This window comes from Amia ocellicauda, chromosome 14, assembly GCF_036373705.1.
Source record: "Amia ocellicauda isolate fAmiCal2 chromosome 14, fAmiCal2.hap1, whole genome shotgun sequence".
NCBI lineage: Eukaryota > Metazoa > Chordata > Actinopteri > Amiiformes > Amiidae > Amia > Amia ocellicauda.
Window position 1 is genome coordinate 13,424,866 of NC_089863.1, and position 23,321 is coordinate 13,448,186.

General features: G+C 40.0%; 2 protein-coding genes across 2 annotated transcripts in view; both read left to right on the plus strand.

Annotated features, from left to right (window-relative positions):
• Window positions 1–23,321, plus strand: part of LOC136767282 (zinc finger protein ZFP2-like) — a 150,366-nt gene that overhangs the window by 30,692 nt on the left and 96,353 nt on the right. The gene's annotated exons all lie outside the window — the stretch shown is intronic.
• Window positions 2,320–10,106, plus strand: LOC136768034 (Fc receptor-like protein 5). Its single transcript, XM_066722089.1, has 7 exons — window positions 2,320–2,527; window positions 4,917–5,213; window positions 6,387–6,674; window positions 7,293–7,565; window positions 7,707–8,000; window positions 9,411–9,689; window positions 10,096–10,106. Exons 1-7 carry the CDS (start codon window positions 2,395–2,397, stop codon window positions 10,104–10,106), a joined length of 1,575 nt encoding a protein of 524 aa, XP_066578186.1. The 5' UTR covers window positions 2,320–2,394.

The following is a 23,321-nucleotide window of genomic DNA, read 5'->3' on the forward strand; positions in this document are numbered from 1 at the left end:
TGATTATCTAAATGAAAATGTATTTTATTATTCAAAAGGTGAAAGAAAGAAACCGTGTTGGTGGACAATACTGTTCTGCAAAGTTATTTCTGAAACACTGTGTATATTTACTGCACAGTCTTTCACGTTCTGTTCCGGAAATAAAGAAACACACAAGTTATTCTTGTATTTGATCAGTGGGGTATTTTTGGTCAACAGCAGATCATTGTCTTGTCAGGCAATGCAATTAGGGCATATTTCTCTAAAACTGTTCAAACTGTAATTAGACATATAGAGCTCTGCTGAGGACATTCTCCATTTTGAAGACAACATGCTTTGTGACCAATTCCTCCTCTCCATCAGTAAGTACATAGAAACTATATTAAATTAGTATCAAGAATTTATTAAGTTTGTTTTGCATGTTATTCTGTGATTAATTGAATTTAATAAGCATTATTAATTACAACATACTTATTTATAAATTATATTGTAGCGTGCCAGAGGGTAATGTATTGATCTTGAGCCTTGCTAAGGGGCCTGTTCCTTTTAGTGATGCAGTAAGATCGCTGCACTATGGCACAAGAGAATGGGGTTTGATTCCCCATCATGGCCGCGATACCTGAAATACTACAATATATATATATATATTATTTACACTGATTTTAGCAAGAAAACTAGAAGACTCTCACAATCTGTAAGACATTTACATCAAAATAATAACTTACAAATATAACACAAATTTAAAGCTAAATATAATAACCATGTTACATTCCGGCTAAATCGTCAAATTGAATACAGTAGATTCTTGTGTTATTTAATTCAAGAAAAGTTTGAATACACTCACTACTTTGAATGACATTCATAATTATAATAATATATCAATATCATAATGTATAAGGAAATGTATACAAGGAAATATTGTTCAAGTTATCGGGCAATTTTGCAAACATTGGGACAGTTAAATGTCCTAACTGTACAATACGAATTGTGTAACTGTATACAATACACTGTTTGATAGTTTGGAAAGTCAAAGTGAGTAAAATTATTAATTGACGTAATATGTATTTCAAAGGTCAAATGGATATAGAATCATGACTATGGTGGTTAGAGATGTAGACGTGTCAATTATTTACAGACTGATTTCTCTGTTCAGTGCTAGCTGCCCTGTCTTTTCTCTTTGAAGCCAGAAAGAACGGGGAAAGGAATTGTCATGGCTGTTTTTTATTGTTTCTTTAAGAAATATATTACAAGGTAAATGTTCTCTGTGGGCCGAAGAAAAGTGTTTTTTTGGGGGTAACATCTTAAAGATTTGTTTCCTTGGTTTTGTTTTTCTCGACAGTTTTTCAACACAGTCTATTAGTATAATCTAAATGATTGTATAAATGTCATTGTGAACTATATATTTTTACAGTTAACTATTTTTAAGGTGAAGATAATTGTGGAATGCATACTCAATATTTATTTTCAATTTAGTTAAAATGGCCAGTTCCCGTATTAATATTAGTTCATTATTAATTTAAAAGTAACATAGCCCGTTAAATGAAAACTCATATAAAAATGTTGTCCATATTGAAATGAATGCACACTAACCATACATCCAAAAATCGAAATTTAAATGGTCTGCTAGCATACCAAAGAAAATAGTTGGTTGCTGCATGGCACCAGCATTGTGTATAATTATTTTTAGGAATCCATTTTTTTTTTAAATAAAACTAAATAAAAATACATACAGTGCATCAGCTATATCTCACCATGTGCTATACTCTCTGCAAATGTTTAAGTTTAACTTATTTATCTGTTGTTCATTTTACAGTTCTTACCTGTGTTTCCTGTTGGATAAAATGTGTTACAGGTTGGTGTACAAACATTTAATTAATGTATAATATTCTAAATTGTTCTTATTTAATCTTTGTTAAAATATAGTACAATCTTTACTTGTGTAGAACTGAAAAACAGAAACAATAGGAAGATTTGTTATCAATATAGTCATGTTTATCTCATTCTCTGGAAGTGTCAAGGCAAGGGAATCAAATGTTTTGAGAAATTAGTGTCTGTCTATTACAGACTTCTCAAGACACAGACAGATGCACACAGGCCCTGTATAAGCCAAAATAAATTGATTTGGATTAGTCCAATATAGTTGCTGATCAATACTAGAAGTTCTTACAAGATGCGTACAGCAGTCTTGCCACTGTGCTGAATCGTTATAAAATAAATAAAGATAACAAACATAAAATACAGAGTATAATTTGCCTATGTCTCCTTTCAGCCCATCAGACACAGCCTGTGCTGACCTTGCACTCCTCAAATGGGACAAATTATGAAGGAGATGCTGTGACATTGGAGTGTGTGTTTGATGGAGACCCTCTTGTCTGGGAATACAGCTGGTATAAAGACAAACGTCTTAACCAGTCTATGGGCAACAATCCAATCCTCACCATTAACCCAGTTACAGTGTCTCACAGTGGGGATTACAAATGTCGCACTGCCAGAAGACTTAACCTAGAGGAAGAATTTTACAGCAACTCTGTAAAGTTACGAGTGTTAAGTAAGTAACTAAAATAAAGACATGATAAATATGCTCTCCTGTAATTTAGATACAACAGTGACCCAGAGTATCGGTTTTCTTGATAAACACGTACACTTACATTTTTAAACAGGCAGAACTCAAGTTGGTACAGGAATTGTCTGACCTCCTAAACAAACCCCTATTAGTACATTTTCCTGTTGTGAGAGTTGACATTTCAAGGTTTTTAAATACTTATTTATCAAACAAGTAAACCCCCTTGTAACGGTATTTGTACGTAAATGCTGGGGTGCCAGGCAAGGATTAACCCTTATCAATATAAGTTTTCATTTAGGACTCAGCAGCAAACCTAGATCTTTACCCACTGAACCCCAACACCAGATAAATAAATAGGATTATAGAGAGGAAAACAGCAATAGAAATACAAACATTTACCATTTTAATTACTTCCCCACCAGTTTTTCGTTATTAGTTTCTTCTTTTCGACATATAGCAGTTTCACAATTACTACTCTCATACACCCGCTTCCCCATATCAGTTTACATTGATAATCACAACCATTTTCCGTCCATCTAAAATCCATAAACATTACACTGAATCACTAATCATCACACAGACGGTAATAAGTTAATATAATATACACAGTCACATAAATACATAAAATACCTTTTCAGTATACATCACCTTTCAGAAATGGACTATTGTACCATCCGGTAAAAGTGCAAATGCATTATGTAAAGTGCATAAGTGCTTCGCCCTGCACAGCAATACATAAAAAAAAACTAAACTGGGGAGCAAAACAAAAACCCACAAACAGTAAGAGAACAAGCCGGCAGACAAACAAATACAAGAGAAAGGTTAGTAGCAGCAGGAGCAAGTGAAGGAACACAGGACATGAACAATTTCATTTCAATCTGCTTAAATTACATACTCCCAAACACAAGACTTATTGCTTCAAAATACAAAGCTCATTAGCAGCCCAATCATGAAGCCCTTTGCTTTCATCCAATGTGCATTTTCAGTTTCTGTGGCATAATAAGAGGCAGTAGTTGCTCTTATTAGTGTAGAAAAATAAATGCTTAAAAACACGAATTAGTCCCGCAGCAGATCTTTCACGTTAAAAATTGTCCCATATAGAAAAAAGAAACAATACATAGATAAACCCAAACTCCTCCTAGCAAGTCCTAATAGCTATATAAGCAAGCTTCCAGTCACTAATTATCGAAGAACAAAAAACTCCATTGCCAAAGCGCTAAACAATCCCAAGTTATTCGAAAAGGAACAAAAAAGAACCAAATAAACTCCCAAACCCGATCGCAGTCTTCCTCGGTCTCTGTCTCTTCAGTGTCAACTCGCTCTGGTGCCTCTAGCCTTTGCTTAAGTCCCCGAAACAGCCCCGGATCCCGAAACTCAACCCCTCACAGGATATCGGCAACAGGTCATTTTCCTTCTCCTCCGGATAGTCTTGCTGTATTAATACACAACAAAGTTCAACCCAAACGCATTCTCTCCCATGCCCCGATTCTTTCCCGCTGCGTCCCATTCAAACTCCCCTTCTCCCCTTATCAAAGGTTTTGTGCATAAGTATTCAGAAAATAAAACTATGCAGCAAGGTTTGCTCCTGTTTCGTCGCTTATTACATGTAGCCATTGATTCTAAGAGGTTTTGTTAAGGAATTAGAGATCCTTTTTATTTTAATTACATTTTCAAAAACTGTATGTCCTATGTTGTTTTCTCCTCTCTCTGCTAATACTCAGTGTGTGTCTCCTACAGTGCTGTTTGGGATCCCTTCCCTGTCCATTCAGCCCTGGCAGGCACTCTGGGAGGGAGAGACGGTGACTCTGTCCTGTCAGACTCAGTTACACACAAAGAGGCGAGACACAGTTCTCCAGTACCGTTTCCTGAAAGGACAGGAGATAATAACCCCTCCAGGGTCACTGGCGCACCACTCTATCCAGACAGTGAGGCCTGCAGACTCGGGGGTGTATCAGTGTGAAGTGAGAGCAGGACGGGTGAGGAAGATCAGCGCTGGACTACAGCTGACAGTGACAGGTGAGCTACTGCCTGCTGTTTACATAGTCCTGTATTAGACCAGTTCAGCCCAGAGAGAGCTTTGTCAGTACTGGTCTGCATATCTGCTGTTCTTACTGTGTTATCTGGTGACGTGTCTTTGTCTTACAGCTAGACTTAGCAGCTGAAAAGAAGACAAAATTTATAAGGAGATGAAAGAACAAAAATAAAATACTACAGTTGAATATATGTTTTATTTCTTAGCAGACCAGGACGACATACAAAACATAAGAACATTATAAAAGTGCAATACAGACTAGAATTGCAGATCAAAGCATAGTACAAACATTGTTAGTTTAGTCCCCTACATGGTAATACTGTTGTTTGATATCTGTTTCAGAGGGTCGGCCGAGCCCTGTGCTGACTGTCCAGTCCAGATGGAGACAGTTTTGTACTGGGGAGAGAGTGACCCTGCTCTGCCAGTTTGAGAGTGGGGCAGCAGACTGGTCCTATTACTGGTACCAGGACAGCCAGGAAACCCAGCGGTACCAGACTGAGCACAACAGGCAGACTGGTTCAGTTCTCAGCCTCTCTGTGGTGACCCCGTCTCACAGTGGACTGTATTGGTGCAGGACTGGGAGGGGAAATGAGGTTTATCACTCCCAGTACAGCAATGCCATTCAGCTACAAGTGTCTGGTGAGTGCTGGAGTTTAATGAGTTATCTTTTGAGTCAGAAGCACTGCCCAAGGGGGAGGGGTTACAGTGTACTTCTGTTGGAACCTGATCGAAACATTTGATAGAAAGATCTTCAATCAGGTTCACACAGAAGTGCACTGTAACCCCTCCCCCTTGGGCAGTGCTTCCTTTCTCAGGTAACCGGGGTTGAATTCGCAACCTATCATTTTATTACATTACAATAGGAATACATTTGTTATTCAGTTGTTGTTTCTTACACTTTATCTTATGCTAGTCCACTTCATTTATTTTTCATGATTATTATTAATTTATTTCATAGTCAGCCATGTCCTGGGTAAAAAATTCTGAGTGTAAAAATGTATTTTGGATTAATTCATTAGAACCAAGACATGTTGACTGAGTGGATGAAAAGTTACCAAGCCATCTTCACAGTTTATTTTATGCATTTTACAAAAGGCACACTGAATCTTCTATGCAGATATTTGTGGTTTCATGTAGCACCTCACATAGGCATCAGCTGAAACACGCTCACGATACATAATTTTAGATGGATGGCTTTCAGCATCTTCACAGCACAGAACCAAGTCAACTGCAATTGTTTCTTCAGGTAGCGTGTTTTTTATTATGAACTTTATTAATTCCCGAGGGGAAATTCAGAAGTTACAGCATGTACATTTCAATAAGTGCTCCTGTTAGAGGTGATGCAAAAATAAACCGCAATAAATAATGTCAATATTACTGACCGAGTTGAACAGTCTGACTTTGAAATGATATATAAATCCGTGCTGCACACAATTTTGAAGAGTTATCAATAAATTAATGTATTCATTAATTAAAAAGCTATTATGTATCAACTTCCTCTGAACAAAAAACATGAAACATCCTCTTATTGACCAAATATGCAAATATGTTAAAATCTATACCACCTAGCATTGACTCTCAGATTTAAGCATTTTAATTTCATACTAATACAAAACGCGGCCTTAACCTCTGATTTCATTCACAGTTTTGTTTCAGTTTCTGTGTATGAAATTCCCTGCGGCTGTTGCTGTATGAATATAATTATACAGATTTTTCTCCTTCCCTGTAGAGGTTTCTTCCATACAAGCTTCAATAGGTATAAAAGTTCCCAAGTTCACACTCAATATACTGCAATATCCACTCTGTCCACAGATCCACCAGAGACCCGTGTGACTCTGCTTCCTCCAAGAAGACAGCTGTTTACAGGAGACAATGTGACCCTAATCTGTGATGTGGGGAATTACTCCACTGGCTGGCGCTACTCCTGGTACAAAGACAGCACCCAGAGCCCAGCCCTGCACGGTGGAGACACAGCTGGAACCAGATATACTGTCCACTCCGCTGCCCTGTCCCACAGTGGACAGTACTGGTGTCGAGTGGGGAGAGAGGACGCTTCATTTCACCTGAACTACAGCCAGCCTGTGTCTCTACAGGTGACAGGTGAGAGCTTTCCTTCAGCTGACCAGTATCAGAACAGGGGAATGATTGAGTCAGACAAGGGGAGGAAACAGGAATCAGATGAGGTGTTTTACGGTTGAGTAAAATGGATCTGTCATTAAACAAACTCTGAACAAGGAGCTTTGACTGAGTTATCGCAGGATGGATCAGAACCAGTGTCAAAATAAAGAGACCTTAACTTGACCTCCATTCAGTTTCCATTCAGGGCAGCAGAGGTCCAGTTGTCTGGCCAGGCAGGGTGTGAGTCTGTAATAATGAATTCTGGAGTGGTTACAGAGGATGTATGTGGATGTAATACTGTCCTCACATCCCAAACAAATGTATCCCAACTGTGCCGCAATAAACAGATGGTAGCTTTGTCTTTCCCCTTCAATTCACTAAAAAAATTAAACAAATATTAAATAACCATAAAAATGAACTGTTCCTGCAGCAAAACCTGAACATTCACTTGGCAGTACAGCTGAACAATGCCAGTTATATGCAAATAATTAAATCCAGTAATACACTCATAAAGCTACAGCTACTGCCAAATTGTGTCTTCGTCCACTAATTGTTCTAAGCAGTCTTTTAACACTTCATGTTGTGCTCTTACATCTGCAGAGCTTTTCCTGGGAGTCCACATCACAGCTCAGCCATCAGAGACAGTCTGGGAAGGAGAGACCCTCACCCTGCACTGTGCTGCTCAGTTAAAGAACTCAGCACACAAACTACAATACAGATACGTGAGGGAAGGACGAGTGGTGAAGTCCAGTTGGGAGGATACATACACCATCAAAGTGAGACAGGGGGACGAGGGGAAATACCACTGTGAGGCTGAAGCTGCAGGGAAGGGGATTTACAGCACAAGCAATGACGTGGAGATCACTGTGACAGGTGAGTCGCACTACAGGAGCCACTGATATCCATAGTTCAGGTTAGGGATGAATAAAACCACACTAGGAGACCACAAGGAATACTCATAGGCCTCGACAGAGCTTCAGAAACTTGGCATCATCTTCCTTCCTGTCTCTGCAGAGCGTCCCAAACCAGCAGTGACACAGGAGCCTGCCTGGGAGAGGCTGTACTTTGGGGAGCCAGTGACACTGAGATGTGGACTCAGTGTGGATTTCCCCAGACTGGAGTATCTCTGGTTCAAGGACAGACTGGGAAGCCCAGTGACCAACACCAGCGACCGCAGTGTTGATGGAAACATATTACGAATCTCGTCGGTTCTCCGCTCTGACCGGGGGCAGTACAGGTGCCTGGTCCAGAGAGGACAGCCTGCACAGTCCACACACCCCAGCGACCCTTTCCTCTTAAATGTCTCAGGTGAGCTGAGCTGTGGTTTGTGAGAAACTTGCCTGTCATACTCGCACAGAAAGAGCAGCTCTTTCAGATTGACAGAGTTTCTCTTCTGAAAGCCCTGGTATTCCATCCTTTTTTCTGTGGTTCAGATTCCCACACGCACACACACACACACACACACACACATATATCAACCACTCAAAGGTCATCTCTGCAAACCTCATAACATGATGTGGTGAGAATGGTTGATGGATTATACTGTTCCTATTACCTGTACCTAACCATCAACATTAGAAAATGTTGTTCACTTAAATATGATCATTTCTCCTATCCACACAATTGCTGAATATAAAATACATTGATGTAGATCCTCGGGTCGCCTAAAATAAACCATCACATAAAATGTAACAGAATACAGTGCTGTATTTCATTAGAAAATTATAAAAGATTGAAACTCAACAAAATTAGCTTGAACAATATTCACATAAAACAAACAAAAAAGGTACCATTTCCATTGGAGAAGTTTTAATAGAAGTCTCCCTTTATGTCACCAAGCTATTTTAAAATATTTTTTAAACTGCTTTCACTACACTTCACTTTCTCTCTCCTTTCTTTCTCTCTCTCTCAGATGAACCCCCCAGGGTCAGGCTGTCTCTCAGTCCGGAGTGGACAGTGCTGTTTCCTAAGGAGTCTGTTACCTTGCGCTGTGGCCTGACAGGAGACTCCAGTGCAGGACAGTATAACTGGTACAGGGCTGCAGAGGGCAAGGCAACTGAACCAGTGCAGTGCCAGAAGACAAATGGTGACAATTGTTTAGTTACTTTTAAAGACAAGTCTCACAATGGACTGTACTGGTGTGAGGCCCAACCAGAGGGAGAACGGAGCGCATCTGTCCACATCAGAGTAGTGGGTAAGTCATGGTAATACTGGTAGCACTGGAGGTGGGAGCCCAGTGATCTTTAAGGGCACACACTCTCAGCCACCATGTCTGAAGTGACGGCCAATTCATCACTTCCTCCAAATGAATCTTTTCAGATCACAAGGTGATCCTGCAGACCCCTCCACTGCCCCTCACTGAAGGAGACAACGTGACTCTGGTGTGTCGAGATAAGTCAACTTCAAGTTCATTTTATAAAGACAACAAAAAACTGCTGTCTGACACAACCCAAAACATACTGAGGATTTCTCCAGTCAGGAAGGACGCTGAGGGGATCTACAGGTGTCAGCATTCACTGGACTCAGAGGAGGTGCAGATATCTGTAAGAGGTAAGCCCCTTAGAAAGAACTATGGTATATTGTCAGAATGGTATATTGTCTACATGTCTTAAAGTGTCTCTCATTAGCAAGGCTGATAAGTAGGTGTTTTCCAGTGGTAGAGATCTTTCCATCCAAATTACCGCTTGCTATGAGCTTGACTTGCTCTCCTGGTCTAAGATCTCTTCTCCAGAGTGACTCTGCTAGTCTCCCCTGGAGGCTCAGTGCAGGAGGGAGAGCCTGTGAACCTGACCTGTGATGCCGAGACGTCCGAATACGTCCATCCCTTGGTCCTCTACTCCTTCTTCAGGGATGGAGAGCTCCTGTCAGAGAGGAGTGGCTCTGCGCTTTACCCCATAGACACTCTGAACCAAACCCTCACAGGGAGCTACAGCTGTGCAGCAGAGACACCCCATGGATTTCAGAAGAACAGCACTGGTGTCACCATCACACTGGCAGGTCAGTGTGGATTAATATGAAATCGTTCCAAAGACATAAGTGCTAATGATGGAGTTATAATAATAACTGCATCACACTTTTAGCTTTACCCCCAGAGTCTTGCTGGTTGGTGGTCAGGACATTTGGTGGAGGAGCGCTGTGTCTGATCTCCCTTTTGGTCAATTTGAATCTCCATTGTAGAAGTGCCAAAAATTCAGGTATTCTTCATAAATTTAACATTTTTATTTATTTTTTAAATCAGATTTTAGAAACTAAACCTCAGATTTCTGTCACATCTCATCATCTTATCGTTGTTTGTTTTAAAGGAGAACTCAGAAATCAAGTCTGTGGTGCGGTTATAGTTTGTTCTCTTGGTTTCACCTGTCAAATGTTAATTATGTGTGTTGCTCCTTGTTCCCTATTACAGTTTTTCCTTGAGGCACTGCCATCAGGGCTCCTATGGTGAATCTCCTCTCTGCCCAGCCAGAGGACAAATCCCTGTCTTTGGTCTTTGCAGAAACAATCATGTGTGTTGGGTTATATTTTAAGTCTGCCCTTTGCCCACTATATTAATTTTTTTTATTATTATTATTTCTATTTCTTGGCAGATGCCCTTATCCAGGGTGACTTACAACTTAAGTGCAATACAAAGTGCAAGTATACAGTTAAGTACAAGGCATCAACATTACAAATTCAAATTTACATTTAAACAAAGCAATTCAAGATACAATACATTTTACAACTGCCAATTAATACAGTTAAGTACAGTAAGTGCGGACATACATCCTGGAAAGTAAAGCTAAGTGCCGTCCAGATGTAAGGTCACAGTCAAGGGTTACGGGAAAGGGAGCAAGGAGGAAAACAATCAATAATGCACAAAGCATGATAAAATGCTATGAAGTGCTATCTAACTGGGATTAAAAAGGACTAATATTACAAGTTAGTAAAATCCTATAGTTCCGAGATGCCCCACTGGTGCGGTGCAACTGATTGGGCATTTGAAAATCTGTGTTGGATGGAGTCAGATATTTGATTTCCTTCACCAGAGACCCCTGCCATTAACAGAGTGGTTGGGGATTTGTTAATTTTAAGCTTCTAAGTAATTAATGATACAAAACTGATGGTGAAAAACTCCAAGACTCCTGTAGCCCCCTGATGCCAGGTGTTTTGTGTCCCTGACTGATGTGGTTTCAGTCTCAGCTATTATCTTCCCTTCCTCTCCTTGTCAACAAAGGGGCAGACAGGCTGCAGGAATCGCAAGAAGCCGAGGAATTCAGCCCTGACTTCACCCAGACTCGTGCCTGTCTCGGTCATGAAGGAGATTTCCACAGCAATCAGATTTATGAAGAAATTTCTAATTTCTAATTTCTAATCTGATCTGTTTATGTGGCAAAGACTAATGCTAATGGTAATGCAGTGCATTATGATGTTTTGTGTGGTTGCCTGAAGTATCTTGTGTGGTGTATCTTGCCCCTTTTATCTCTGTATTGCTGTACAAAATAAATGTAATGGAATTCTTGTATAACAGGTTTACTGGGCTCTTTAGTTAAAGATTAAATAGGGAAGTTAAAGTTACTGGTTACTGCAGCCAAACTATTCATGAATATGTAAATATTTGTATAACAAGGAAAGCCCTCACATATTAAACATCATCAAGGCAACAGCTGTACCCATCTCAGTAGGATAGTGCATGATGACTCTAGAAATATGGTATTCAGTGAAAGGAACAATTTGAACACACATGGCTTCCACAGACTCATAGAAATTGTTGGAATAAGGAGAAATTTGATAAAACAGATAAAGGAATCATAATAATGTGAATGTGAATGAAAGTCTGAAGGATAGAAGTTAAGTGTTGAAAGACGAACAACATATGCAATTGTGCGAGTTGCGTGTCGAGGTTGAGAAGCTCAAGGCTTAATGTAGGACCGGAAAAGTGGAGTGGAAAGGTAAAGGGAGTGGGTGCCTGATGTGCAGTTGCACTCGGGATGGAGACTCATAGAGAGCAGTGAAATCAAGGAAACACAAGATAAAACTGACAAAGTTTCCATAAGTCTTTGTCAGAATAATAAGAATGAAGAGAAGATCACCATGGATCAATGGCTTGAGAGATTAGATTTTATTCTAAATAATATGAAGCTTCATAAATAAATAAAATAATACATAAATAGAACATGATAAGGGCTGTTTGAGACACTGCAGGGTCAATAAATATGCAAGAAATCTGATATCTGAATTATCTTTGGATATCAATGTGTATGTACTTTGTGTCTGTTTTGGATGTATCGTATTTTTAATATTGTCCATAGCACAGATTAAGACTAACATCAGATTCAAGAGCATCTAAACATTTAACTGTATACAGAGTGCCTAAGGCATCAGAAATAAGAAAGATAGAATATGATTCTATTTAAAAAAAAAATGTTAAAGTAATACGAAATAAACATTGAATTCACATATCAATAATAATAATAATAATAATAATAATAATAATAATAATAATAATAATAATAATAATAATAGATAAATAGTCATGGTGTCCCCACAGTAAGATTTTTTGTTAAACATCATGTTATGGACAAATTCTGTAAAGTCAAATTAATGGAAATGAAAGGCTAGATTAGGCCCTGATTTTGAGAGGGTAGAGGGTAACAATTTTAAGGGTGCCGTAGAAGCATTAGATTACAAGTTTACAATAAGTGAGCTCAAATGATATTAAATAATTTAAAGGAGACAAGTAAGAAAAAAAATGAAAAATTGAGTTTCGACAAAATAGAAACATTAGGAATCTGAGGAAACTGCAATAATTCGGAGAAGGTTTCCTAGAAATATGGGAATCATTATTGAGATCAATAATAAGGCTTACTTTCCTAAAAAAAATGTGAAGTGAATATTTTAATTCATAAGCTAAAATAGTGGAGTGAAATATATGTATAAATAGTAATAATACATATACATTAGGAGAAACTACATTTCTCATAAGACATTAGAGATAGGAGAAAGAACAGCTGTTGGGATGACAGAGTGATGTTAACCATGCAGGGTTTGAGAATTGAAAAGGCTTAAAAAGCTAAGAAAGGGAAGTTTGGTATGTATGAAAGGATTGTGCTGCCACATTCACCACAAGAGTTTCTGATGGTGACTGAATAGAATATGAGGGACAAAAAGGAATTTCCTTATGGTATAACAATGTGAAATATATGAATAACTGAATGAGACATAGTCATGTCAAGTTAAGTGAAACTTTATGAATATAGTATTTTCACAAACTGAAATACTCAGTCAGAGAGAGGAAGGACCAGGAAAGGGGAGGTGTGGGGGTGTGAAATTGTCTGTGGCCTATGTTTCCTGTGCTCACCTCAGACAGCCCTCTCACAGGAAATAAATAAATAAAACAGTGTAAGGGACTGAACTAAGTGAGCTACCTTATAAGTAAATGCAAGTGTTCTACTACAACTTCAGCTTAGGGCCATTGTTAAAATTAAACATCTTCTTTCATTCAGAAATCTGGAGATTGTTATTCATGCATGACTAGATAATTGTAATTCTTTGTATTTGGGGATATCAAATACTTTATTATCACGCTTACAGTTAGTGCAAAATGCAGGGGCTAGACTTTTTACAGGAAGCACACAAGTATTTCTCATATTTTAGCCTCTTTGCATTGGCTTCCAGTTAAATACAGGGTTCAATTTAAGGTACTTTTAATGGTTTTTAAGGGTTTACATGGACTGGCACCAGAGTATATTTTAGATCTCTTACATCAACATCAAACCGCTAGACTTTTAAGATCTTTACAAAGTTTGCTTTTAAGTGTCCCTAAAGGGGATCATGCCTTTTCTGTTGCAGCCCCTCGCCTTTGGAATAGTCTGCCAATTCATATTAGATCATATGATAGTATTGAGTCTTTTAAGTCTGAGACTCATTTTTATTCTATTACTTATAATTGTTCTTAGATTTTCTGTTATTGTCTTGTTTTATGCCACAGCAAAGTGCATTTAATAATATTATTAGGGTGTATTGTATTATTGTATATGGGAATAGTGTGAAAAACCTAGTTCTACACTCTTATGTGGTAACAAAGCCAATTCTTTGTAATGAACAAATAATACATATTTGCTCTAGTTAAAAAGGTTTATAGCATAATAAGTCTATTTGGTGATTTGGCTTTAGCACAGTGCCACTTTGGTTCTAACTGTTGGGAAATTGTTAATAATGTTCATAAAAAGATATTTGTACAGGCTTAGCTTTTGTAAAATAAGGATTTAATTCTGTAATCTATAATTAACGATGAAGGTTTATTTACCCTTAATGAGTAAAATACAAATAAGGACAATGGCAATGTTGGATGGAATTATTAGAGAAATAATAATAATAATAATAATAATAATAATAATAATAATAATAATAATAATAATAATAATAATAATGACCATAGGAATTGTTCCTAATGATTCTATTAAAATAATTACAAATATATGGTTATGATGGTTTATTGGTAAAACATGAATTAAGTAAAGAAGATTAATAACTGCCATCATTAACCTAACAACTTAACTAATGTGGTTGTAGGAGCTGCTGTAATAATTATTAGGCATTGCCAGATATTTTATGGCATGTGACGTCACTTGTTTATTATTCCTACGTCATATCCGGACTGAAGTGTGCACCCATATCACCCTAATCCCCCACGATTGCAAAATGTATTATTTTGAATTGCTGTTTTAGCTAAATTGAATTTGTAATGATTGATGCCTTGTACTTCACTGTATTTTTGCACTTTGTTTGCACTTTTGTTGTAAGTCGCCCTGGATAAGGGCGTCTGCCAAGAAATAAAAAAATAAAATAATAATAATAATAACGATGACCCCACTTCATCTATCGACTCACCCCCCTCCTTCTAGCCCGGAAGTGTAATCCCCCCATGATCCCTCCCCAGAAAATCTCCTCTCTATTTAAGATTCAGCACTACAAAACACGACTTTATTTCTCATCGCTTGAAACAATCCAACCTTTTCAAAATGTCCAACAATGTCAACGTGAAACCCTGTGATAAAAAAAACCCGTGCTAGGGTTCCTTTGCTCACCAATTTGAAGATAGAGCGGTCTTGGCTACTGACTGGTGGTGAGCAACAAGGTTACCGCTTTAAAAGGGATCTGGGTTGTGTCGTTGTGGAGCTTTTCGCTTTGGGTGAGAAGGATGTTATATCGGAACCTTTTGAGAAAGCAATTGAATACTCTTATGAGGACTGGCTGAAGGTAACCGTCTGGAGAGATGTTGGACATGTGGATAAGGCGCTAGAAGCATTGCATGAGTGGTCTAGAGAAACGATGCCTACGAGACAGGGCTTTGAAAGTTGTGAATGGGAAAGCTTTCTGTGTTCCGGAAGAGTTGTTAAGAGTCTAACTATGACTGATGACCGCAAGTTGTTGTTTAGGTGGACCGTTATTACAAACCCTATTGATGATGTTGCATTGGAGCAAGAAAAACAGGTTACTGAAATAGTTTTTGATGGTACTGGCTGGCCGTTCTTGAAAGATGTCATAACCGATATAAATGAAGGTTTTGATACCTTGATCAAATGTGTTGAAATGGACTCTATTAAAATTAGACTATGTTGGATTATGGATTATATTTCCCCCTTGAAGGACGGTGATGACGCTGAAACAGATGACTTGTGGGGGTTTGGTTGTGGGGCCGGAGCCGCAGGGGCCACTCTCTTCTAAGAAGGCGGGCTATTGTGACGTAGTGAAGAGACCATATAAAAAGTGCAACACTCCGATCAAGGCTTAAAGAGAATGGATCTACCTTGGTTCTATTCACCCGATTTTGTATACATGCCTGAAACCTCTGACTGCGGCCGCCCTCCAGGACCTCAACCCCCGATTCTGCAAGATGAAACAGGATGCTTTGCGATGGATGTCGAAGCTAGTCTCTGGGATGCACAGGCTCAGGAGATCCTGAACGGTTCTGCTTTTGCTGCACTGTCTATTTCTGACTCGTCTCAGAATGGGGGGGGTCCAGCGGTTGTAGAAACAACCTACAGCCCGCCGAGTGACCCAATAAGCAGTGAACCGTCCCAGGGGCGTGATGAAGACGAAGGATTTATGCCCGGCGTGCGGGTCGATGTAAGCAGAGTTGTTAAAAGTGCCCTGGTGTATATTCTGCAGGCTCTCATCGACCGAACCCTGAAATCAGTCTGTCAGGGTTGTGAAGTGAATCACCCCAGCCAGCTGAGGCACAGCTGTCTGTTTGAACCAGATGCCTATTATTTCCAATTCTATTTCGATGTGTTTTACAGAAGACTGAACAAACTGTGGCTGAAGCCGGCGCTAATCAAGGCACTATCTTACTCCCATCTGCGGGCCACCCCCGGGCAAGTCCAGAAAATCATAGATGAGATTTTGCTGGAGCTGAAAAATGAACCGTATATAAAAGAGAAACTTGATCAGCTATTCAATGACCTGGATGAGCCGAGTAGAAAAAACGCCAGAAAGCTAAAAGAGTATTTCTTCCGTAAAGAAGTTAAAGCTGAGACCTGCAAATAATTTGATCTCCATGCTACCGATTCAGACTCTAACCTGAACTGAGGGACCTGGAAGATGGGAAATGTTCTGGACTGCTTCTGCAACTGGATCTGCCATCAACGCTCGGTGGATAGCCTGAGAGCTCTATTACACCATGTGCTTGACAAAAAAGTAGCCAACGCGAGCCTTTTCTCTACAGATTTAACCGTAGATGAGGACCAGCTTTCAAACCTGGAAAAGTTAATGGCCGCCATAACAGATACTGGGGGGTACGAAAACTGGAGTGAGATGGTCGAGGGCGCCCAGAAGGATGTTAGTCCTTTTCATCATCATCTGTATGAACTTTTACTGATCATGTTTAACAAACCTTTGTTTACTTTTAAAATAGCCCATATTGTTGTTTTATTTGTGTATGCAACCGATGTGTGTGCCTACAAGATAAAAAAACATATTGTTGTCGATATAGAACAAGTAACCAATCATCTGATTTCTTTTTGTTTGGACCATAGATAAAATTGTTGTGTATGTTATACTTTTCTCAATTGTCTAAAAAGAGGTGTTTGTTCACCTGAAATTGAATAAAAAAACCATGTATATAAACTTTGCTCATTGTGTCGTGTGATCTGACAGAATGACTCTGCAAGCTCCGCAGATGAAGGATCTGTACTACAACCCGGCCAAGGCTGGTGGTTTGGCTGGTAAGAAAGGTTTTCACAGAGGACTCGCTGAGGCCGGGGTTAAGGCTAAGGATGAGGTTGTTTCAGAATGGCTAAGGGAACAAGACGCCTATACTCTACATAAACTGCTCAGAATTTACTTTAAAATAAATCGTGTCTATGTGACTGACATAGACTCACAATGGCAGATGGATCTAGTTGATATGTCAAATTTATCAAAACATAACAATGGTCATAAACGTATGTTGATGTGCATCGTTGTGTTATCGAAATACGCATGGATCCGCATTCTGCTCAATTAAACAGGTAGTGTGGTGACAAGGGTCTTTGAGGATATATTGGCCCAGGGTCGGTGTCCTAAAAAACTGCAGACTGATAAAGGAAAAGAGATTCTCAACAGAGAATTTCAGAATCTGTTGAAGAGACATGGTGGGGGGCATTACTTTCGTTTCTCAGGATGGAATCAGGCGGCTTCTACGTGACTCTACCCAGTAACTCCTCTCTCGATATATATCCTAAAAATGAAATTTCCAGTTACACAGTGCAATTTGGAAAATCTATAGATCTAAGGGGTTCGTGGGAAGTGGGTTTGGCGGAAATACAGTATCCTTACACTTGGTCTATTTTACAAGATAAGGATGCCAACTTCTCAGTTTTTGATCATGTTAAAAAGAGTCAATGGTCATTCACGATATAAGGAGGTTATTACGACAGCGTGGATAAAATATTAGATGAGATGTGAATAAGCAGTTCTCAGACAGGACCCCCTCCCTCAAGTTATATTACAATCCTATTAAAAACCGAGTGTACATTGTGTCAAAACCTGGCCTTAGTATTCAAACCAGCGGTGCCCTGGGACGTATACAACCTCATGACGGCTACAGCATGTACCCGCAAACTGTTTCAAGGCATCTATGCTTCTGACCAGCTGCCTAAATTTAAGATCAAGAATTTACCCGCAATGTACATAATCAATACTCACCCTAAAAATATGCCTGGAGAACACTGGTTGGCTATTTATCTAAGGGAGATGCAACGTGGTGAATGTTTTGATTCCTATGGTCACCCCCCAGATTTCAGACCTTTCCCCCGGAGGATCCATAACTTTTTGCTCAACAACTATCAAGAAACCCTTTACAACGGGCATCAAGTACAGAGTCTGCAGACCACCATTTGTGGCCAACATTGTGTGTTTTTTATATCATAGAGCTAAAGGCCGAACATACCCAGACATTATGACTCTGTACAGCGATGATTTAGAACTGAATGATAAAAAAAGTTTGTCAGGACAATGTATCCTGCCCATTATATACCTGTTACTTATGGATCTAACAACCCTTGTATACAGACTGGCTGCTCTTGTGAGGATTTTAAAAGATGTCACGCATGTTAAGGAGAAAAATAGGAATCAGTCTTTGAAGCAAATCATTTATTTAACACACTTATTATACAAGACACGGTGCATGTTATAAAGAACACATTTGTACAACATTCGTCTTCATTCACTGTTTTACAAATAATAATAACAGGCTATTAATAAACAAACCAACGTGTGCTAGATCCTGAGATCCTTCGCTTAGCACTGGGTAAGTAATGAGCAGTTGGGGTTTTAGCTCCCCATCCAGCCTCCCCCTCTTTACACATGTGTATTTTTTGGCGTGTCTCCTGGTTAGGCTCTGTTGATTGTGGGATGTTCAGACAGGCCATCGCATGTAGGAAAGAATTCCATCCTACAGGTCTGCGGCTAGCCGGGATCTTATTAGTGCTAGTGACACTCTTCAACAAACATATGTGATCCTTTGATCAATTGTCCTTTAAAAACAAATTCACCCTGTTCATTCCAAGCCGTTACCCGCGGTTTCTGAACCATTTTGTGCAGGATATACTCAGCATTTCTTTTGCTTCTGGAAGGCATGTTTCTCAAAACATCGGTTACAACATCGACCTCTGGCGCAGAGTAAAAACCCTCAACAGGCTCGGTATCCGAAATACAGTGGGCTGAGCATCAAAACCCTTATCAGCCACAGTCCCCTCATCCGCAACCCCGTTTTCTTGAGAGGCCATGTTTAAAGTTAAAGTGTTGTAATCTTTTTCCCCCTGCCGAACCAGGCGGAGATATCGTTGTAACGTGGCACTATACAATTGGGCTTTGGAATGCTGATTTAAATCAACCCTGGCTAATATAGCTTTCATTTCAGAGTTAAACGATACAAGGAGGTAAACCTGTTCTGTCTTCCAGGGTTTGTGCTTTTAAGTCGGTGAGCAAGTACCCGTAGGGTTTTTTGGTAGCGTCCTCAAAAGCCTCCAAAAAGAACTTTGTCTGTTTGGGGTACATTTGATGAGCCAAGACGGTAACCTGTTGTTTATCTCTGGGATTTTTAAAAATATTTATATAATTAGCGTTTAAATTAAGTGTGGCTTTTTTTACCTTGAAAAAATAAATTTTGAACTCATTTTGATGAGTGTACTTTGTGAAGGCTTTTTCCACCTCGCTATTGTCACTGGCCAGTTCCATCAGGTCGTCAAGGACCACTAGATTAGTTTGACTTGGGGGGTACTCCGGGGACTCCCTGTACAAATTTCAGATTTTTTATTTTCGCTGCCAAAGCATCGTAGAGCGGCTGCCAGCAAGAGTAGCACCACACTATGTTGTCGAGATTTTGGGACACGGTCGCTTCCGCATTTTCTATGACGTTCTTTATAAGATAGCTCTTACCCGAGTTGGAAGGACCAGCTATAATACATGAAAAAGGATGCTGAAGTCTGTTATCAAAACCAACGCTAATATCCATAAGGTAGAGTGTTATAGTCGGGCATCAACACTCCTTTATTCTACACCACCCTGAACCATTTGTTTAGTGATCTATTTTCCAACCTGTAACCCTTTTTATTCCGTTAGATTCGGTTTCCGGAAGTAATAATCTCACGAGGAGGCGCATCTTTTTCGGTTACAAAACTTTGGACCAGGGTCATCAGAGACTTAATGTTAATGATTTTGTTGTTACAATGGTTCAGAGTGATCCCCTTAACTTTCATACATGTCTTACCAACAGCTGTTCTGTACGCGTAAGTATTTGGTCCCCCTGAAACAAACACTCGGTCATTTATGAATTGAAAGTGGGCTACATCGTGTTCTTTGGAAAACATGGATTCTATAAACTGTTCAGGGCTTTTAATCAAGGTGGTATTTAGACGGTAATTTCTCTCCCCAAACTTACCCCACAGACTGCTTAATATTAGTTTGGACATCTGTCTTTTAGCCGGGTTTACCGTTATGCTACCCGGATCCAGCCGAATCCCTTCCTTTTCAAAATATTGCTGAACGTAACGCTCTTTGTCCGTGTCGTCAGCACACCAAGAGGGGTAGCCGGAGGCCTCCTGCTTCCCTTTCAGGTGGGTCATAATGTAATCGGCAAAAAGAGTATCAGATTTTTCAGAATAATGCCAAACCTCATACACCTTACCGACTCTGTAACATTTTTCCACCGCTTTGTCAAGCTCAGCGCTACACCAGACCCCTGTCAGCGCCCTCTCTTCATCGCTGTACGGACAAGAGATCGTCTGATATTCAGTTTTCACACACATTCTACACAGAGGGAACATCAATTTTCCCGAGCACCTGTAAGGCAACACAGGCAAGAAGAGACCTCTGGGCAGGTATACGTTCAATTTGATCAAACCAAAGTAATGACTGATGTTGAGAAAGTCATGATAAATAATGTTTGGATGTCCCAAGGGATACATTTTGGTCTTGTTGACAAACAGGTACAAGCTAGTGAAGTCATAGTAATCTACTCTCTCCCCTGACTTTACCTCATAATGTAAACAGATGGCGTTGGTCCGGCCCCCAAATAATGCCTCCCGGGGTTCGAGACATTCTGGAAAGTCAAAGGTTTCCATGAAGCCCCGCACCCCCTCATCCTGCTGATTCAGGGCTGTCCACTCGTGTTCCCAAATCACCACCATGTTCAAACCATAGGTGTTTTTTAAAGTTTCAATTAGTTCCTGAAAATCATAGTACATATCACCACAGAGTATTTGAGTTACAGGATTAAATGTGTTTGGATCGAAACATTGCGGGCACCCATGGAAAATACAACTGGGAAATTCGTAAGCGGTACGCACCCTGGCCACCTCGCTAAAAGTGGTAGGGACCCATTTTGAGCTCCCCGCGGTTTAAAGCGTGACTGATCATGAGGTTATCCCAGGCGGTCAGGTATTCCAAACACTGTATGGAGACTCGTTGTCTAGGACCAAGGCTTCAATTTTAATAAAAAATTCCTCAACATCTAAGTTGGAGCCCCTGAGAATTACAGACAGGTTGTTAAACAAATCATCACCCCTCAGTTCTAACAGGACAACATCTCGAGGTCTAACCCTTTCAGCCACCCGCTCTATCATGCTTTGTAAGGAATCATGTTGACAAATATTTCAACATAATTATCACAATTGAAAAGTTCTGCAAAATTAAAACGCTGCATAATTTCAAAATTGTTATAGGCCGGTCTATCTATAATCACTGGATCAACGAACCTCTTAGGATTGTCAACATTTTGCCTAAAACCCTCACTACCCGTGTTCTCACCGAGCCTGCCCTCTACAATCTTATCAGTAACACAACCCTCCACATCACCCCCACAACCCGCAAAGCCACCCTTTTGACGAGTCTCATTTAAAGCCTCTAAAAGACCTTCAAAGATATCAAACCGGTTAATGTCAAGATCCTGCTCTATAGCATCGGCTGCTTAATTGGCACAAATCATTTGTAACAGGGACAGAATTTGGACAGGGTATCGCATTCAAAGCATCAACCATTTCAAGTAAATCAGGGTGTATTGGGGGCCGGGGCTTTATAGGAGACATTGGCGGGGGTAGGTTATTTATATCATTAACAAATTGCAAAAGGTCGGGATTCAGCGGCAATTCGACCAAATCAGGACGGGTCAGGGTGTTTAACTATCGGGGGTAAGGGTCTGTTATTTAAATCATTTACCATTTGCAATAGTTCCGGGTTTAATGGATTGCTCGCCGAGTTCTCGACATGAACGGTTCCATTCTCTCTGTATGGTCTTTTTGGGGACTGAGCTCGGTCATAATCATTCTGGTCGTGAGCTCTTTTACCATGTCCAGACATTTTTGTTTATTCATTCATTTATTTATTTTACACAACATCCCACACTTTTGAGTCGTTTTGCAGCTAATAAAACATTAAATACGATCTATTGCATTATTAACAGTATTAATAATAATGTTTTGACCCTCTATAGCCAGGTTTTGTGCATGTATCACAATTCTTTGATTTTCTAGTACACCCAATAGCAACTCACACGCCACTTGTGGGATTATCTCCGGGAGGTCTTCTACCGGCAAGGGTCTATAGGGTTGGTGGTTCAGTAGATCTCCCCCGATCGCCGCATACCGTCTGGGGTTTGAAGGGGTCGAACGTAGACTCGGGAGCAGAGACCCAAAAGAACTTGGTGGTAATCTGGCATACTGCTCCCATATCTTGGATACAGGATCGCGGGGGGGTAGAGTGACGTTGAAATTGGACTGGCGTTGAGGGGTGAAGTAGCTCGACTAGCGGCAGTCCAAGCGGGTGTTGAGGAGTCTCCAGGACCGGCCGTGGGGTACCTCTCAGCGTTCGGTAACGGGGCGGACTGAACGCGGTTGAAACCAGCCTGGCGTTGAGGGGTGAATCAGCCTCAGCTAGCGGTGATCCATGCTGGTGGGGAGGTGTCTCCAGGTATATCGATGGGGTTCCTCTCAGTGATCTAGTCGGCGTTGGGGTTTGATCCCAGTTAAACGGAGTAATCGCCCGTAAAAGATCAGACGGAATGACTGTCCCACGAGTCTTGGGATGGGAGAAGAAAAAAGTATTGCATATAGCATTCCACGAAACAGACTCACACACCCTCCCACGCCCCCCAAAAAATACCCATCAACCCTCAGCGGTACAAATAAACAAACCCCTTTTAAGACTTAAAGTTTGAAAGACATTACTTACCCTCAGCGAATAGTCTTTTCTTATGTTTTTCAGCCTCTTGAAAGTCACTTGCTCTTGACAGTAAAACAAAACACGTTCTGGAAGTGGACGGTCTCTCATTGTCTAGGACCATGTTTCTTACAGCTGTTAAAAAATAATAAGTTTTAAAAATTACAGTTGGACCCTCGAGTAATGTACTCCACATAGATTGCACCAATGAAAGACCCCGCTTTATAAATGGGGACAAATAAGTACCGATAATGTGATGCAAGATAATTTAGTTCTTACGTAGTCTGCAGATCTCTCGTATAGGCATGGTAAGCTTCTCTCGGTTCCTCGATAACAGCGAACCTTTTGGCAGCCTCTGTGTAATTAAATCATAAAACATTAACACACACATATATATAACAGCTACCTTAAAGCACAAACACAGCAACACACACCAATGCACAGCAACGCACAGCA

Coding starts and splice junctions, on each gene's coding strand:
- LOC136768034 (XM_066722089.1), top strand. CDS start 2,395: ATGGGCAACAATCCAATCCTCACCATTAACCCAGTTACAGTGTCTCAC. Junction 5,214..6,386: donor CATTCAGCTACAAGTGTCTG/GTGAGTGCTGGA, acceptor CTCTGTCCACAG/ATCCACCAGAGACCCGTGTG. Junction 8,001..9,410: donor TTTCCTCTTAAATGTCTCAG/GTGAGCTGAGCT, acceptor TCCTGGTCTAAG/ATCTCTTCTCCAGAGTGACT.